Below are 20,936 nucleotides of genomic sequence, written 5' to 3'. Positions count from 1 at the left end.
AAAGATGCAACTTGAATTTCCATACAACATTAAAGCAAGGTATTATGCTAAACCAGAGGTATTCAAACTGTGCATCACAGCTCACAGGGGTGTCATAGCCATACAGTAGGCATGTTGTGGCCTTAGGGCAGGGGCATCACAGTGGTTTCACAAAAATAATGATTTAGTTTCTTTGGTTGCTGAATAAAGGAATAATGTGTGGACAACTCATTTGTTACTATTCAATAATAATCAGTTTGTAGGTTAGTTTTGTCAAATGCAGATCATTTTTAATTGTTGTTTGTTTTCGGTTATTAGTGTTTCTCTCTCAGCATTGACAAATTTAAAATGTAAGTACAGAATCTGATATTTCAAATGCAGTTGATCACTGAGAGATAATGCTGATACTATTGTCCATTCACAAGGCAAAAGGAAAGCAACAATGCAGCTGCACATAGATGACTACCAGCATAAAACTGGCTTGCTGATAAAGGATCCAGCAAGCTCAAGGACGGACACTTGACAATGACCAGGAAAATTGTCTCTCTTGTGAAGAACACAGCCTACCAGAGGAAGTTAATAAGTGGCTGTATCCTATGGCACAAATAATATTACACAATTATGGACTTCCCAAAATCCAGAAGGAAGTGTCACTCTGCTGACAATACTAGACATCATCAACTCACACAATTATGAGCTGGTCAAATATCTATCGATGCTTTTAAAACTCCTCATCAGACACTGCTGTCACCACATGCAAAATGCACCCAGTTTTATGGAAATAAATAAGAAAATGCAACAACAAGGGGATGACCTGCTCATAAGCTTTGGCGCTGTATTGCTCTTCACAAAAGTACCTCTGCAAGATTCTCTAGTGCTCCTTGCTCAACATTTTGAGCCACAAATAGTTAAACTTTTTGAACATGCACTAAGGACCACCTACTTCAAATGGAATGAAGAGTTTTATGAACAGATAGATGGCGTGTCCACGGGATCCCCACAGGTCCTTGGATTGAAAAGCTCTACATATAACACTTTGAGGAGGTGGCCCTTCAAACTGCTTGCTACAAACTGAAACACTTCTTCCGTTATGTCAACAATACTTCTGTGGTGTATGAGCATGGCAGACAGGCACTGGATGAGTTTTGGACTACCTCAACAGCATCCATCAAAACATTCCAATCACTATGGGAATAGAGGAGAATGGTTGTCTCCCTGTCTTTGACATATTAATAAAGAAGAAAGCAGACGATACACTAAGCCCTACAGTACAAAGGAAGAAGACAACAAAGGCTGTACCTGCATGCAATGAACTGCCACCATCTACTGCAACAGTAGACAGTGCTAACCACGCTGGTACATAGGACATGCGTCTTTTGTGACAAGGAAAGCCTCCCACCCAAATTACAATAGTTGAAGGATGGACTTCACAACAATGGGCTCAGTGAAGCACAGAGTAGTAGTGCTTTCAAGAGGAGAAAAGATGCAGAAACTCTGGAGGAGAGGAAGAAGACAATGAGACTCGCTTCCCTTCCTTATTTGGGATCACTCTCAGCCAAAATTGCTGGGTGCTTGAAAAATCCACCATAAAAACGACCTTCTGTCCACTTATTAAGCAAAAGAATACATCATCTCTGCAAAAGACTCACTGAAACTGAATGTGCCTTGGATATATAGCATCTCTTGTGAATGTGACCACAATAGATCTGGCAAATGCATAACTGAATTTTGAAATACTGTAAGGAGCACATCACGCATATATGAATGGGACACGAGGGAAATCAGAGATAGCAGAGCTCAGTATAAAGGAAGACTGCACTTTTGATTTTCATAACAGCAAGATGCTATGCTGAGCAACTGACTATTGGGACAGCATTATAAAGTAACCCACAAAAAATAAGGATTCATAAGAACCTGGTCAATAAGGACAAAGCATACTAACTCAATTCAGAATAGAAACCTGTACTAGCAGAAGTATGTTGAGAGTGCTCCCAGCACTGTCCAGCATGCAATACATATCTAGAATACCAAAACATGGATATGAAGGGAGCCTCCCATGCACCCACTACCTCAACTACTACAACCTCACTCCTTCCCCACTGCCAGCTGAAGTGGCCGTGCAGTTCTAGGCGCTGCCGTCTGGAACCACAAGACCGCTACGGTCGCAGGTTCTAATCCTGCCTCGGGCATGGATGTGTGTGATGTCCTTAGGTTAGTTAGGTTTAACTAGTTCTAGGTTCTAGGGGACTAATGACCTCAGAAGTTGAGTCCCATAGTGCTCAGAGCCATTTTGAACCCTTCCCCACTGCCAACAGGACAGTGGCCATCTGTCTGGCCACTGGCAAGTGGAGAGGGGGCACAACTAGTATAAACATTACAATATCCACATAACTGCGACACTTTGTTAGAAGGCAATGAGTATAACATTCCTCAAAAAGTAGCAGTATTTTAATATTGCCACCTGGCTGGAAACACAAGAGCTTCTCATCAATAGTATAAACCGGAAATGTCTACATTCACATATAATTGAAATGTTTGTTTGTTGATCATTTAACTGAATTCAGTGATTACTCTCTGAAACACTCTCCAGAAGAAGCTGATCAATACAACTGGATCAAGCATCCTTTCATTACAGAACTTTCATCAATAATTACCAGTACAGAACAAGAACAATTTATTAATATTTCTTCAAATTCCGCATTCGAGTCAAAGTTCATTTCCTCATCAGTGTTTGAGTTCTGAAGTTGGCTGAAGCAGAAATATCTCCAAATAAATAACAAGGCCCTTTGAGTTTTGATACCTTTTGCAACATCCTATTTTGCGAGGCACATTTTGCAGCACTGTCAGTTGTCAGTACAAAATACAAATAAGCCTGTAAGGACATGGTGTGAGTTGTGCTTGGGTAGCTCAGTCACTACAGCATTTTCCCACAAAAGGCAAAGGTCCTGAGTTAGAGTCTCATTTCATTTCATCTCGGTCCAGTACACAGTTTTAATCTGCCAGGAAGTATCATGTCAATACCTACTCTGCCACAGAGTGAAAATTTGATTCCAGTACAAAATACAGATTGGAGAAAGAGCTGTGACTCACAATCTCCTAACCTGTGCCAAGATTTGAGGAACTGATGATGAAGAATGCAGCTCATCCTTCTCATCAATTTTGTTGCCAGAATAAGATGTAGTAACATTTAAATGTATTATGTCAACAGCCAATAAAGAAATAATTACTCTTATTCATTTTTTCTAAACTTAAGTTTATTTACTCCTCAGACTTTTGAGTCAGATGTCATTTGAAAAAAGAGCTGCAGGTCTTTACGTTCAGGGAGCCCTACAATCAAAAAGTTTGAAAACCACTGTACGAAAGTGACTGACCATGGTATGAATATATGAGTGAAGCCAAGCTAGAATAAAGGAAAATTATTTGTTACAGTTACTAGCAGTATGTTCTTTAAGTGAGAGGTACATGCTGCCTTGTGGTGAAAAGTGTAGGAATTGACAGTAAAATAGCATATTGCCTTACCAAACATAGAACTTGATATAATTCTGTCGAGACAAATACAGTGCATTTCATTTAACAATCTCAGTGTAAGACCATACAGCTATGTAAAGTAGTTCAATTAATTATTTTGAAATACTAAATATGATTAAAAAATGTTCAGACTCTTCCACTACAGATAAAAAGCTAGATTAACATACCATCAACAACAATTAGGAATGATGTCCATTGCAAAACAAAGGGGAAGGAAATTATCTATGTTGTTTTTTTTACAGAAATCATCCCGGTATTCGTGAAGCCAAGTAAAAACTTAATATGTCTGTACAGGGATCTGACATCACCTCATTCTAAATGAAAGTTGTGAATCTTTACCACAACTCTAATTTAGACAGTGCATCCCAAGTCAAAAATGAGAGAGAGATTGAATGTGGATTTGAAAATATAATAACTTGCTATAACTGAAATGGAGTAAATTAATTCAAATAAATTACTAACAAATAAATGTAATCATGTCTCAACATGTCCTTACCTCATTTGTTCAGCAGCAGCCTGTTGTTCCTGCTGCAGCCTCTTTGTTTCTAGTCGTAGTTTGATTGCTTCTTTCCTCTCCTGAGCACGGCGTATGCTCTCACTGGCAATAAGTCTTGTTGGTTGTAGAGCCCAGAATGGCACTTTTCTGGAATGGTGATAATAATAATAATAATATAGTTGAAACCAATGAAACAGATGGTAAACTATTCACATTTTAGCCAAACTATGTTTTACTGTTAGTGCTACATAAGCAACAAAATAAGTCAGAATGTCTTCTACAACTCAAGAAGTCCTTATGATAACAAAAAAAAAAAAAAAAAAAAAAAAAAAAAAAAAAAAAATATGTACACTGTAGGCCATTAGAATTGGAACAGCATGGAGGTTGCATACAACAAACTTCAAATTGGCATGAAGTGTATTACATGCTTGGATATGCAAATTTCAGTGGAACCACACAAAGCAGGTACAAGTAATGCCATCTATATGCTTCCTATAAGGAATTTCATGCACTGGATTTCTCAATTAAAAATCACATTTGGATGTTGGTTGTTTTTGAGCAGATTCTATTATGTCTAGTGCAAGAAGAAGAAATGTCAGTGTTACAGTTCAGCAGTGGTAGAATCTTTGCCTATCGAGTCTGCAGTTAACTGCTTCACGATTTGGTTGGGATCTCATGACTGTCATGTGAAAATGGAATCAGTGGATCAATGACAGCCATACCCAGTGTAAAGCAGAATTTCAATTCCCCAACCTGATTACAGCCAGACAGGGCATTCATATTGTTTGCTCGGTCATGTAGGATCACATAATTGCGTCATGTAACTCTGAGTCAGTTGTTTATAGCAAACAAGTATCCACATGGACAGTGTGAAAATGTCTGGAGCACTATGAATCACCACTTAATGACAACACCAGAAGCAGGAATGGACCATGTCATGTTTTTTTTTAGACAGGTCCTGATTCTCCATAAAGCATCATGATGCATGTATACGTGTATAAAGGCTCACACGAGAATGAATGTCACCAAATTGCACTTATTATCATCATATAGGCACAGCAGCTGGCAAGAGGTCCTACTGAATACACAAAATGTTTATCTCTTTTTTGCATAGTTGCTAATTTGGAAACATTTATGATATGCTAAAATTTGTTGCCTGTGCCCCATCTTTGAGGTCCCTGTGACATTTTCTATTCGTAATATAATGCAAGATGGCAGGTTGCCAATGCTGTCCTGATCTATATCAATACAGAAGGAGTTTAACTGATGCCATGGCCAGGATATTTTCCAGGTCTTGCATCCATTTAAAACATCTGGTTATTGGGTTCTGGGAGACTGGTATGCCACTATTTGCCAGCCACTATGACTGATAAATAGAACTGTAGCACAAAGTTGGAGCAGTATGGAGCAACATCCATGCACCTGCCCCCAAGTTCAGTGTGACTTGAAGCCCAGCTGGTTTAGAATTGCTGTGGGCACCAGAGGTGGTTGCTCTGTGTACTAAATCCTTCCTAATCTGTAAATGTCAAATATGTAACATTTTATTACTTGCTATCCTTCCTGGTGTTGAAATTTTGATGGCTAGCAGAGTGTGCGTGTGTGTGTGTGTGTGTGTGTGTGTGTGTGTGTGTGTGTGTGTGTGTGTGTGCAGTACAACATGATTATCCTGAACACATTCTTCAAAAAATATTTCAGGACATCAGGATATCATACACACCATTATTCTGATCTGCCAAATAAAAACATTAAAGCTTAAAATTTACAAAATACATTGCACAGATGTACATATGCAAAGATTACACAGTTTGAAAGTTTCAATTCACTTCAGATTCATTTATGTATGAATACTGTGCTGTAGTTTATTTTTTAATCATTTTAAATTTGTTGCACATTACTTAATACTCTCAAATTGAAATGCTTGAAAAAAAGAGAGAGAGACGGTAGTTGTGAATTTAGCATTTGTGTAGGGCATAAAGGTTCTGCAGAAACTTCCATTTATTTTGTACAAAGAACTCTTCTACTGTGCAAAATGCATTTTGCATGGAAACTAACAAATCCATCAATCAGGTAGTCATGTAAGTACACAATGACAATTTTCTTAAGAGTGCAGATGTATACTGCATGAATTTGAGCAACAACTACAGCTTCTTAGAGAAAGGACACACTTTATGAAAAATGTAATATTTCCTATAAATATTCTTACAGCATTAATTGATCCAGTTTTCCTTTACAAATGTGGAAAGGAGAGTTACTGTGAGAGCAAAAATAAAGTATTAATAACACATGTAGTACATGTATCTTGTACAATGGAGAGACAAGTTTATTCAAAGCAGAGGAAAAGTAAACCTCAACAATCCTGCAAAATTGTTCACATTACCATGAAAGAAGAAAACCCATTCACAGCACACAAACAGATGATTCGGTCAACATATCAAAGGCAGTTTGGAGTATCATTAAGCTGAAAATGAATAAAACCTGTAAAGCAGATGATATCAGAATATCTGATAACATTGCTTCAAGACAAATTAATTCAGTTATTTTGTTCTAACAGTAGCAGAACACACAAGGACTACAAATGGAGCACTGACAGCAGAGCATTAGATCTACTTAGACAAGTACTGAATATTTCTTTAGATCACTGAAAAGAATATGGATATGGTTATCTTTCAACCTACTGAAATCTTGTGTTCACAGGATAGAGTCCAAATCCAATTAAACTCAATCAGTCAGTCAGTAACTGTGTGTTTCTGAAATACTGGAATATGCAACAGTAACATCGATCTTTAAAGGCTGGTATGAGGAAGTGTCCATGAATTGGAACTATCTACTCCTCCTTTGTCCATTCCCAAAAATGTTTTAGAAGACATTGTGTAATGGAGTACAGAAAGTGTTTCTGATGGAAGTCTTTCAATAAATGCTTTGTCTGACTTTGACATAGGATCCTTTACAGAAAAAGTGAAACAGGATATCATAAACTCAGTTCTCGTGGAAATATGTAAGAAAAAAAAATTACCTTGTCACCATTTTCTGCAAGGTTCCCATGGATTCACTTGTATAGACTGCAAATTTCTACTTTTAGGGATTTACAGGTACCCTCTTCAATGGTAAAGTCATGTTTTAACAGTAGAAAAACAAACCATCATATTTACAAATGATACCACTGAAATGAGACTAAATTTGGAATGGGAAAACATTAAATATGGTGTCCCCCAATGTTTGGTGCTAGGCTTATTCCTGTGCCTGACTTAAACAAACGATTTACTTGGAACATCACATGAGTCTGCATAAACCGTTATGGTTGCTGATGACACAGTTATACTGATAACAGGCCAAAGTTTACCCATACCAAATACATTCATATACATTCAGATGCAAAATGGAACAGTATTACAATTGGTAACAACAAAGAGTTTAATACTTTATCTTACAAAGACTTAGATTATGCAGTTCCAAAAACATTGTACAGGTACCAAAATTAAAGATCAATAAGAACACCATGAATGAGGGTCAAGGTATGAAATTCTTAGGCACTGATAAGGATAGTTAACAGAGGTGGCACTAACACATAGGTGAATTTACTAAAACAAAAATAAGCTAGATGAGTTTCCAGTCTGTGTTCTGAGAGGGTTCATTGACAGCATACAAGCCCCATTCATAAACATAATAAATAGGTTCAGTTCAGGTATTTTTCCAGAGTTCCTAAAGCATGCATAATTTGTGCCCTCACTAAAGAAAGGTAATGCAGAAAGTATTGAAAACTGCAGGCCAATTCCAGTACTATCTTCTTTCTCAAAACTAACTGCATCTATTATGAAGGATATACTAACGAGTTACATGAAGAAATACAACATGTTTAATGAAGCACAGTTTGGTTTCCACAGTGGGAGAAGTACATCATCAACTATTATTGTGTTCACAAAAGGGTTCTTGATGCTCTTGACAAAGATGACTGTGGTTTGAGCATATTCTTAAGACTTGCCCAAGGGTTTTGACACAGTTGACAGTAAAACATCACTAAACAAGCTAGAAGTACTAGTTGTAGGAGGAATAGTGAACAATTGATTTCAGTCTTATCTGGAAAATAGGGCGCAAAAGGTACAGGTATTTAACATACCTCCTGATGATAAGTATTTAGTAAAACATTTGTCCGATAAGAAACACATAAACACCAGTGTTCCACTGGGTAGTGTTTTGGGTCCAGTTCTGTTCATCATATTTGTTAATGTCCTTCCCGATAGTATAAGACATAAAGGAAAAGTTATCTTCTCTGATGACAGAAACATCATAGTCAATGGTAAAACACCAGAGTCACTATTAGAAAAAGCAAATGAAGTTCTTAAGAATTTTTACAATTGGGCAATATGTAATTAACTGACATTGAATATAAAGAAAATGAACAGCATGCACTTTAGGATAAAGAGGGAAAAGAACTCTGCCACATCAGACACAGATGAAAAATCTAGAGACTGTGTAACAGGCACAGAGATCTTAGGGATGAACAATGAATTAACATAAAATGAGCACACACAAGATACCGGCAATGTCATCTGCATGTTACACTCTTAGGGTGTTATCATCAGTTTGTAACGGCTAATGTCTTGTGGTGACATATTGTTCCTACATACACTGACTTCTTAACTATGGGATTCTTTTCTGGAGATCAAAGGCACAAAACAAGGACACAGTTTTTAAATTGCAGGGAAGGGCCATACAAATAATAATGAGAAGTAGTAGCCAGGCTCACTGTAGAGAGCTGTTTAGATAACTGGGCATCCTTTCCTCACCAAGTGAGTGCATCTACCAATCTGTGAAGCATATCAGGGATAACATCTAAGTATTCCACTAGTAGTTCTACACACAATCAGTGCACAAGAAACAGTATGGGTTTGCATTTACCAAGGAAAAACAAACAAAAAGCGCAAAACAGTATTTTCTATCGGAGAATAAAATTATATAATAAATTTCCAAGAATATGAAAGATCTTACTGTAACACATATGTTTAAAAAGACTGTTAAGACATTCTTCATAACTAAGGCTTATTATACATTTAAAGATTACTTGAAGTATTCAGAATGCTGGGTAACAATGAAAGTGGTTAAGTACAACATCTGGTCACATTTCAGTGCATGATCACAGTTTATTGCTTTCGCAAGGAAGTCATGAATCAGAATCTACAGTGCATGATCATAATGTCTTACTAATACTGTAGGATACAAAGGAAACATGGAATATAACTCAGTGTTAGTGCCCCAGAAATTGGATGTCCAAATAGGCTGGAGCTATCACAAGGGGCATAGCATCATCATCATGGTCCAGAAGTCATCAGCAAATGTCCTTAATGTGTGTTTGGCAGTGAACAACAAAACTGTGTTTCATATTATTAGTTATCAGATGATATTTGTGTGTAAGTCAAAGAACATTGTATAAGACAGACCAAATGAATGAGGTGCTGCAGTTGGTAAAACATTGACCACATATTAGGGAGGATGGAATTTGCTGTGTCTGATCATACTCATGTGGGTTTTCTGTGGCTTTCTTAGATCACCTCAGGCAAATCCCAGGCTGGTTCCACGATCAAAACCATGTCAACCATCTGTCCTATCCTTATGGAGCATACTCAAGCATTTTGTGTAAATCTATGTTTTCAGCTATTGATTTTAATTGTACTACCATGACAACTACTTTATTATTGTGAGGTGTTCTTTGATGAAAACAAACAAAAAAATAAATAAAAGCTCAGTTCTGTCTGCTTTACAGTTAGAAATCTGTTTCACTGTGTTGACCTTCAGACAGGGTTGCTAGCATACTTTCTTTCGTTATTGTCAATTGACACACTACCGCTAAGGCAAAAAAATATTTATTCTACAGATGCATACAATAAGAATATAACAGTAAGTTGATAACAAAACATTTTGCAGAGGAGTGGTTCTTACATTCATATGCCAATACATTTATTGCAAGTTGTGCTTGTGGTCAATAACAAGTGTAAATTTAAGAACAGGGCATTTCATAACCACAATACTAAAAGGAAACATAATCATATAAGTTACATATCCCTGTCTACATTTCAGAAATGAGTTTCATACTCAGATGCAAAAGTATGTAACAGTTTTCCAGTTGACATCCAGCAGGTAATCGAAGATATACAGATATACAAATGCAAATTAAATTAATACCTTATTACCGGTAAGCACTTTAATAATTTATAAGAACATTAGAACTCTGGGAGGTATATAGACAAGTGTATATAAATGACTGGTACTGTTCTGTGTAAAGTTACATAAATGCTTTAACAAGAATGGAAAAACCTGGATGGAATAATATGTAAAATAAAGGAAAGGCAACTTCTCCCCTAATTGGCACTTAGAAACAGACACTAGAAAAAAGTGTTTATCTAGATTTCAAGCTCTTGCTCTTTCTTTAGTAGAAGCACACACAACCACACAAACATCCAAATGCACACACCTCCAGCCATGGCAAGACTGACTGCAGAATATCAATAGCAATTGCCTGGGATGATGGAGGTGGTGAGGGGGTAGGAAAGGATGCAGGAGGAGAGGAGAGGATAGTGGGATACTGCAAAGCAGGCCTTTAGATGGATGACTCAGTGGCTGTACAACAAGATGAAGGGAGTTCAGAGAGTAGAGCCTAAAAGAGGGACAGAGAGGAAAGGGGCAGGGGAGGGGAGGGGAGGAAAGGAGAAAAGGAGAGGAAGGTGGAAATGAGGATAGAGATTGCAAGGGGTGCAAGGAGTAGATGAGAAAATGGCTAACTGGTTAGTGAACGTTTAGGCCAGGGTCATTGTGAGAGCTGGGGAGACAATTCCAATCGACAAAGATCAGAGAAATTCGAAATACTCCTCTGATCACCCAGTACCACCCTGGCCTTGAAAGGCTCAACCACATCCTTCTACAGGGCTTTGACTACCTCTCGTTGTGCCCTGAGGTGAGGGTTATCTTAGGCAAAATCCTATCCACATCACCTAACATTGTGTTTCATTGCCCATTCACCCTACAGAATACCATTGTCCAACTGTATTCCAATCCTGCTCCCAATCCTGCACACCATGGGTCATTTCTTTGTGATCAGTCCAGGTGCAAGACTTGTCCCATACACCCTCCCACCACTCCTACTGCAGTCCAGCCAAAGGCATTTTCTACCCTATAAAAGGCAAGGCCACATGAAGAAGCAGCCACATTATATCAGCTATGCTGCGATTACTGTGCACCATTCTGTGTAGGCATAACTTGTAAACAACTGTCTATTCACATGAATGGCCATCACCGAACTGTAGAAAACCATGAATCTGACCATCCAGCTACCAAACATGTGCCACAATACAAATGGCCAAACAACTTCATCAGCTGCTTCACTATGCAAGCTATTTGGATACTCCCTTCCAGCACTAACTTCTCTTAACTACACAGATGGGAGTTGTCTCCCCAATATATCATCTGCTCTCACAATCCCCTGGCCTAAATCTCCACCATCCTGTTTCTCACTACCTTACCTTATCTTTTTGCTTCTCTCTTCTGCCCACACCACTCCTTCCCCTTTGAGATTACCACCACTCTTCCCCCCCCCCCCTTTCAACCACGAGGACACACTCTCTATCTCCCCCCACCTCTCTCTCCCCTTCCCATCTCCCCCCTCTCCCTTCGTCTTTTCCCTCCCTGTCTCCTTCTGGATCTCCACCTTCCACTCCATTTCTCCTCTCCCTCCCCCCTTCTCCCTCTCTCTGCTTTTTATATGCTTTACCCCAACAATTCCTTTTTGTCTTGTTGTGCAATCACCATCATCTGCCTAAAGACCTGCCTCAAACTCTATCCCACTACCCCTCCTCATTTTGTGCTTCCTTCTCTAACACCTTCCCACCTCCACCTGTTCATGCAACTGCTATTGATAATCAATAGTAAGTATCATTATCTCTGTGGCCATGTGTGTTTGAGTGTCTGTGAGGTTGTGTGTGTGACTGTGTGTACTAGAGAAAGATCAATACTGTTTTATGTTCCATGTTTCTACAAGCCACACTTCCATCAGCTGTAGGTGAGAGGTTGCCTTTCCTTCGTTTTACATAATACTTTCTTTGAAGTATTACATAAAAACAGAAGCTGAGTATTTTCAGAAAAGGAAAATTGGCTTTTCCAAAGTAGCTTGTAATTATCAGACTTAGCAGACTAGCATTAATTGTAATTTGTCATTTGTACACATTATGGGAATTGCATGCAGTCATTGCTTCTGCCTGTTAATGTGGAACTTAGAACCCCCCTCGGATCAATTTCTGTGGAATAACATTACGTCCAGTCCATGTGAAGTGTGGTTGCTCACAGCATTCAATTACTGAAGTAGAAAGGGGACATACACAACACTCCCCATGTGTCCCACAAAATGAAATCATGGAGTAAAATCAGAAGATGGGAGAGGCCAAAGCAGCATCAGTGTACCTCTGTTCCCAGCACAGCTGACTCAGTATTCTAGTGGGTTGGCAACCAGTTATTCACAAATATTTTCAAGAAAATGAGGAGGAACATCAATTTTCCCTGAGAGAGAATTAGGGACCTCTTACAATATTTGCAGCATAAACCTTTCTGTTAACATTTCCATATAGGCTAACACAGTGACAGTACCCTTTGTGAAAAATAAGGGATGATAAGCTTGCCATTACTTTCTCACACAAAATACATTCAGTTTTTGAGAATCACCCACACTCACAATGATATGCAGTTTTTCTGTGAATCAGAGTCTGACATTATTGTGATTAGCATTCCTACTGAGGAACACTGAAAGTCAAAGGCATGAAACACAAGGGCAACAAGCTTATGTTGTGTATACCATTTTATGACATGTATATCATTTCAATGTATCAACAAGGTCACAAACGAAGTGGTTCTGGAAAGAGCAGGTGAGAAGAGAAGCTTCTGGAGTTTCACTGTTAAAAGAAGAGTGCAATTTACAGGCCATCTATTAAGACATAAAGGACTCCTGAACACAATCATAGAGGGATATGTCGAGGGAAAAAGACAAAGAGGAAGCCCACAACTGAGGTACATGGATCAAATCGTGAAAGATGTGGGATGTAACACCTATAAAGAAATGAAGAGAAAAGCTGAAAGACGCACGGAATGGAGACAAGCTGCCATTGTAGCTGTTGCAAACCAATCCTTGGATTGACCACTACAGAAGAAGATATCATTTCAATAATATCAATTCTTTGAAGCTTGTCTATCAGTGTATACCACTGTGTATAAGGTATGTTAACTCAACTAAGAATAAATTGATTTAACTTTACATCACACTTCTTAAAATAATTCCTTGTACATGATTTCACATATTATTCCTATACCATTTGCAGAATTGTATTTCAGTTAAAAATAAAGTACTTGAATGAGACTATGCAGTTTCTTCAATTACTCATTTAAAAAGCTTTTGTAGGTAACTGCATCCCTGTCAAAACACTTTAAGTTGATGCTGTGTAGTGTGTAAAATTTCTCCTAAAAAGCAAATGAAAGATACAAACAATCAATAACTATTGAAGAAATAATAAACACTAGATCAGGACACATGTTTCAGAGGACTGCTGATACCTTTAATGTCCAGTTCCTAAAGAAGATAAAACATTAGCCGACACCACTGTTTAGTAAAAATTTGGCATCACATAAGGAAGCCAATTTAGGTGGTGATTAAATGATTGCTGGGATAAACAATCCACCTTATCTTGAAAAAGGAGGAGGGCAATTTCTTGTCTTAGAGGTGAGAAATTGTTCTAGATGTGGAAGAACCAAATATGGTAAATGGAATAAGAATTCATAGGGTGATGAGAAAACACTACAGAAAGATTCATCAGGATATCCCTAATCCCAACAACTACAACCCTTTCTAGCAAATGGTTTTTTGCAATAACAGAAATAATTCCAGTGCATGGCCATCATCACATATCTGAATTGACACTATAGTTGTGCAATCTGTGTTCAGATAAAGAAACTTCCACTCACAGATAACGAAAGTAATTAAAATCATCTGAAATTAGGTGCTTTGAATGTGACTGTAATGACAGAGATGGAGAAAAGAAAACTATAAAGTTGTTAATTGATGAGAATATTCTTAATGTCCTTTTGACTCAATGAAGTATGATGGCAAGGACAAACATCTGGAGACTTCCAGATGGTGAGCAAAGTATGTGGAAAGTTCAAGAGAGGCAAAAGAATAATTTGTGGAAGAAAATTAGAAAAGTATGTAATCAGTGTGAGACCAGTAACTGAAAGAGTTTTACATTAACTGACTTTTTAGTCAGTGCTTGGCAGAACATGACAACAATGTCAAGAAAGTATGTCCTATTTTAAGACTGAGACATTTCGTTGATATTTCACACACTTTGGAGAGACCATAGTCCTTTCCAATCAAATTTTTCTATGCACTGCATTATATCCAGCTTTTATTCTTTTTATGTGACTAAAGATGTAAGAGATTACAGGCTGTTACACTACTGTTTAAAAAAAATAAAATGCTATATGTGGCCACTTGACAACTTCATTTTCTTTTACACTACTTTCTGAAACTACATCATGTTTTTGTTTACAGCTGTCTACGTTTTTTTTTTTTTTTTCTGTATGATACTCCTTAAAACTTTCTCCTGGGGGAATTCCAGACTTCCTCCTTTCTTCCTGTGTTTGCTGCAAATCATGTAATCCTCCCTCCCTCCCCCCCTCCCCTATTATAAAATGCTTCTTCCCATTTAGCCTCTCCTCAGAGTCAGACGACGATCGTCTTTCTCTCTTCTTTTGAATCTGTATCTCTCACCTGGTTGACTAAATGTCTGACTATATTTCTTCTATAGGAAAGATGAGTCTGCAGCCACTCTCCCCATTTGTTTTTGTCTATTGAGTAAGGAATATACCTATTCACCACAGCAATTTCAGTCAAGCAGAAGAAAAATTTTTTATCCAGCACTTGCATGACTGTCTTGTAAAACCATAGCAACCACATTACTGATTAGCCCTGTCCACTCCAACCATAAATTTCAAGTATTCCACAATAATAGTGGTTTTCAAAAACTGCATAGGCTCTTTCTTCCTATAACCAGTGAGAAATTGGGTTAGAGGACCAAAGAATGTACTCAACATACTCACTAACCTCTTATCATGGAATGAAATGCACGTAATTTTCATCCACTTTGCACTATCTCATATTCAGCAAGTTATCACACTAGGGGTGTTGTCATCAGCTGTTTTGCTGGTCCTCTGGGTGTTGGTGGTACAGTGAGCCGTGAACAGAGGATGTGTGTCCCATTGTATTGCTTTCTGGCTGCATCAGCCACTCTCTCTCATGGCCATTTCTGAGCAAAGGGTGACAAAAAAGGTTCTCTTCTTCTTTGTTGCTTGTCTGTGGTTTTCACAGTGTCCCTAGTTCTGCAACACGTTCTAGGTGAAATACCTGCTATAGATTTTCGCCATGATCAAGGAGAGAGGAAGACCTTTCAGGTATGAGGCTATGCTACAATTTGGGCAGTAGATCCAACAGTCGCCATCAATAGTATCCCACCATTTCATTATATTACTTCTCTGATGTGCTTCTATTGGGAAAAACATACCTACCCCTCATTTAATGCTCATCTCCTAAATTATAGCCCGCATCTCGTGGTCGTGCGGTAGCGTTCTCGCTTCCCACGCCTGGGTTCCCGGGTTCGATTCCCGGCAGGGTCAGGGATTTTCTCTGCCTCGTGATGGCTGGGTGTTGTGTGTGATGTCCTTAGGTTAAGTTAGGTTTAAGTAGTTCTAAGTTCTAGGGGACTGATGACCATAGATGTTAAGTCCCATAGTGCTCAGAGCCATTTGAACCTAAATTATAAATTGCCCTACATTATATTTAAAATGAAACAGCTGGCCACAACCCAGAGACTGTTGGCAGAATTTGACAGAGGTTTCTGGATGCAGCTCAATTAGCAAGAATGGGAGCACATAGTATAAAGATTTGACCGCTTAAAGTGTGTTGCGTTTGTATGTTTCTAATAGTATAAAGGCAGGTAGAAAATGTATGAGTGATTATGACATTGCCAGGTGGCTTCTTGAAGACATTGAGGACGAATGAGAATTTAGTGATGAACATGACTGGGAAGAAATGTCTACCACGTGCAGTGTTATCAGTTCTAGTGGATCAGAATCTACTGGTGGAGTGGAAAAAGAGACACAACCTGTAGCAAAAACCTGGAAGGTTTATTGTGATAGCCACAGTGATCTCATGAAGTTTCCTTTTTTTATCATACTGGACGGTTTCACCATTCATTATGGTGTTTGACCAATTTCTGATTTTAATACATCCAACTCTTCTTCGCTGACAGTTTTATTATTGAAACTGTGAATGCTATAAATATGTATGATAAAGAAAAGATACCAAAAGTCACTCCACTTACAAAACAGTCAATTTGGCACTCATGGAGAGATGTTTCGTTAGAAGAATTGAAGGCTTACCTTGATGTAATGTTAACATGACCTTGAATTTGAAGGCAGAATCAGTTGACTCCTTTACAGATGACTGGCTGTGATGAATTAAATTTTTCAAGGATGTTTTCTCTCATCTCCATTTCTTTTTTCTCCTAACATTTTGGATACTGCACATAGCTCCACCTAGCACAGCCCAGGGGTATCAATGTATGACAGGGAGCAAGGAGAAGAATGTTAGTGAGTATATTGACAGAAAATACAATGAAAAGGAAAGCTAAAGTTCCAAATTTTGTGTTTAAGAAAGCATTCACTCAAGAGGATCATTAAAACGTACCATCATTTGGCCATTACAGAGATTCTCGTATACGGGACATAGTAACAGGGATCCCTGGCATAGAGAAGCAGCTGGAAGAGTTGAAAACAAATAAGTCACCAGGTCTGGATGGAGTCCCAATTCGATTTTACAGAGAGTACTCTATGACATTGGCCCCTTCCTTAGCTTGCATTTGTCATGAATCTCTCACCCAGTGCAAAGTCCTAAATAACTGAGAAAAAGCACAGATTCCTGTATATAACAAGGGTAAAAGAATGGACCTCCATAATTGCAGACCAATATCCATAACATTCATTTGCTGCAGACTTCTGAGTTCAAATATAACAAATTTCCTTGAAACATAGAATCTGCTGTCCACAAATCAGCAAGAATTTATAAAGCATCACTTATGTGAAACTCAACTTGCCCTTATCTCATATGCTATCCTGCAATGGATGGACGGCAACAGACAGGTTCCTAGAGTTCCAGGTTCCAGGTTCCTAGGTTTCCAAAAAGAAGCTGACACAGTGCTCCGCTCCAGACTGTTAATGAAGGTCTGAGCATATGCTTTGGGTCCCCAAATGTGTTAGTGCCTCAAAAGACTTCTTAAGTAATAAAATCCAGTTTGTCATCCTTGACAGCAAAACTTCATAAGGGACGAGGGGATTGACAGGATTGTCAAAGGGAAGTGTGAAAGCACTGCTCTTATTCTCTATATACATAAATTATCTGACAGACAAGCCCAGCAGCTGTTTGCAAATGTTTGCTGATGATGCTTTTTTGTACAGGAAGATGTCATCATTAGGTGACTGTAGCAGGATACAAGAAGACTTGGACAGAATTTCTAAATGGTGTGACAAATGGCAACTTGCTCTAAATGTACAAAAATGTAAGTTACTGCAGATGAGTAGGAAAAACACTACTGCACTAATTGAATATAGCATTAGCAGTGTGCTGCTTGACACAATCATGCCATTGAAATATCTAGGCATCGCAATGCAAGCAATATCAAATGGAATGATCACCTAAGGATGGTAGTAGGGAAGATGAATGGTTAACTTTGGTTTTTTGGCAGAATCTTAGAAAAGTGTAACTGATCTATAAAAGAGACTGCACACAGAACCCTAGTAGGACCCAGTCTTGAGTAGTGCTCGAGTGTGTGGGATTTCCAAAAGGCCTAATTACAGAAAGACATTGAAACAATTCAGACACATGCTGTTAGATTTGTTACCAGCAGCTTGAATCGGCACACAAATGGAGATGCTTTGTGAACTCAAATAAGAATCTCTCGAGGAAAACCTATGTTCTTGTTATGAGGTACTAAAGAGAAAATTCAGAGAGCATTTGAGGCTGACTGCAGAATGATTCTACAGCCACCCATGCCCAGTTTGCATAATGACCATGAAGATAAGAAAGAGAAATTATGGCTCATATGGAGGCATTTATACAGTTGTTTTTTCTCCACTCCATTTGTGTGTGGAACTGGAAAGAAAATGTCTACTAGTGGTACAAGGTCCTCTCCACCATGCACTATATGATGACTTGCAAAGTATGCATGTAGATGTACACATAGATTTATACACAGGGAATAGAACCAATCAAGATAAATTACTTCCACAGAAAGATTATGGCAGTTCCAGCAAGCTTGAACAAACAACCTTCTGAACAGGAGGAAATTTCATACTTTAATGTTGTAAATGATGTCCACACCTAAATATTCCCTCAGCTTCTAGGGAGAAGCTAGAGTGAATGAGTTCCAAGACCCACCCAGTTGATTCTCTCCACAATTTTGGTGTTTGGTTTTAGTTGCTTCATGTTAAGTTCCCATGAGTGACTGAACATGTTCAGTCAGCATTCGATACCTGAAGTGAGCCTGTGATGGCATATCAGCAGCAGGTATTTTCAGGATTTTGTACAATTGAGCAGAGAGTTCTGGGCATGATTTCTGAATTGGGCACATTAGCAGACAGTTAGATATGCTCTTATAATCAGCACAGCATACACTGCTAATGGCGAAACTCTCAGGGTGCAAGATTTTCACAGTATGCTGACAGATTCAGAAGATATGATTCTGGTTATGTATCATAGAATGTCTGAGTGAGCAAGAAGACAACTGCTGACTATACCAATAGTAAGAATTGAGCAGTCTTCAGACATTCTGTTTGTATTAGACAACAGATGAAGTACATACAGTGGAATATCATAAACAATGGGCAAACATGCCACAAAAAACAGATCACAAACACTCCATCATCAGACTGTGGACAGATCTGGTAGGTAGAATAGCCAGTCAGAAAAAAAGCAGCAATGCCAATTACTGCTTGTCAAACTAGGCAGATTGGAATGTAACAAGTGAAAATTGAAAATGCAAGGCATAAGAAATGAAAGTCTACCACTGGTGACATAGGTCACACAAAATACGGTGGAATACATGCTGCCTGCTGTGATAGCCTCTGTTCCAGGCATGACTGAAAGAAACTGATAAACACAGTCGAGTTACTCCTCCTACCTGTGTCCAATGATCTTGAAGGGAGAGGAACTGCCAACAATAGCCATCAGCAGACGTTGCAATGTGTGTCATCTGATGGAGTACGCATACCACAGCCCCTACAAAGAACTACAATTTTTTGGTACTATAGAACACAGGAGCAGTGTAGGGGTTCTGCCTGCTTTATTTCTTCACTGATTGTCCTTGGTGTTGATACACTGGCTGAAAAACTGTTTTACAGTACTTTACTTTCACTGATCACAACCCCCCCCCCCCCCCAAAAAAAAAAAAACACTCAGTTATGTGGCTAGTGCACTATCGTTTAACTTTCAATAAGCCTCATTAATAGATTGCAGGTGAACGGGTTGTGATACGCCGATCTTTCAAAGTGCCGCCGCGCACCTACGCGCGTCCTCTACATGCGGCGCTGTCTGCCAGCCAAGCAGCAGCAGCGCCACCTAGAGCGGCCAGCCAGCCAGCAGCAGCTAGCCTTGGACTCAGTGATTGACTGTTACAGTGTACACATGTCTTACTTTGTTTACTTGATCTGTGACTAACATGTATTGTGTCATCCTTGAAATATATTTGTTAAACTTGATGTTATAACAATTGGTGACGAGGATGTGATTTTCCTTTTTCATCATTGACCCACAGGTTTCCATGGCTACTTTAGAGCAACTTTTGCAAGGTCCCATTGAACAGCAAATGCTTCTCACATAAGCGATTCATGATTTCGTCGCAGCATCCAATGCGGGGCGTCTCTCGTCGTTGTCTATACCTACTTTTCCCCCTTACAACAAGACGGCGGAAGACTGGTCTGATTACGAAAAACGACTTTGGCAGCACTTCTTGGCGTTTCATGTCGCAGATGAACAAACACGTAAGTCTCTGTTCCTTTTATGGATTTTACCTCATATGTATCGGTTGTTGTCACAATTGGCTCCTTTGAAAGATCCTGCGTCTATGTCCTTTGCTGAAATGTGCTCACTTCTGTCCGTATATTTTCAAAAGCATACGCATGTGGTAGCCTCTCATGTTGCCTTTTATCTTTGTCACAAACAACCGAATCAATCCTATCACGTTTGGGCTGCTGAACTTCACGGCCTCAGTCAAAAGTGTCAATTTGTTACTGACTTTCACAAAGAATCCTACGCCGATTCCATGGTACAGGATGCTATTATTTGGTCAGTGCCCGACAAAGATGTTAGGCAACGTGCCCTTCAGTTGGCAAATCCGACTCTAGATGGAAGTCCTATCCATCGCGCAGTCTTTTGAAATTTCTCGCGCTGCTGGAGCGCAAATAGAGCCATGGGGTGACATCGGGAAAGTCCAACCTCTGTGCGCTGTTGACAAAGTGTGCGGCATGTCCCAGCTGGCCAATGTGGCCACAGTACACTCCCCAGTGCAGCCTCGGCCTCACCGTAAACAAACCTCTAAGCAACTGCAGAAAAACCACCGGCAACTTCCTTCATGTCCGCGGTGTTTTACGAACCATTCATGGGAGAAACTTCCTGGCAGATTAAAACAGTGTGCCCGACCGAGACTCGAACTCGGGACCTTTGCCTTTCGCGGGCAAGTGCTCTACCAACTGAGCTACCGAACCACGACTCACGCCCGGTACTCACAGCTTTACTTCTGCCAGTACCTCATCTCCTACCTTCCAAACTTTACAGAAGCTCTCCTGCGAACCACGC

At 39.1% G+C, this 20,936-nt stretch overlaps 1 protein-coding gene across 1 annotated transcript in view; it reads right to left on the bottom strand.

The window, feature by feature from the left end:
• Positions 1–20,936, bottom strand: part of LOC126195665 (uncharacterized) — a 145,231-nt gene that overhangs the window by 43,659 nt on the left and 80,636 nt on the right. The window contains exon 6 of the mRNA XM_049934290.1: positions 4,004–4,150. Coding sequence (XP_049790247.1) covers positions 4,004–4,150 — 147 coding nt within the window. The remainder of the gene's footprint in view (positions 1–4,003; positions 4,151–20,936) is intronic.

This window comes from Schistocerca nitens, chromosome 7 (assembly GCF_023898315.1).
Source record: "Schistocerca nitens isolate TAMUIC-IGC-003100 chromosome 7, iqSchNite1.1, whole genome shotgun sequence".
In the NCBI taxonomy this organism is placed as follows: Eukaryota; Metazoa; Arthropoda; class Insecta; order Orthoptera; family Acrididae; genus Schistocerca; species Schistocerca nitens.
This window is presented reverse-complemented; position numbering and strand designations above follow the sequence as displayed.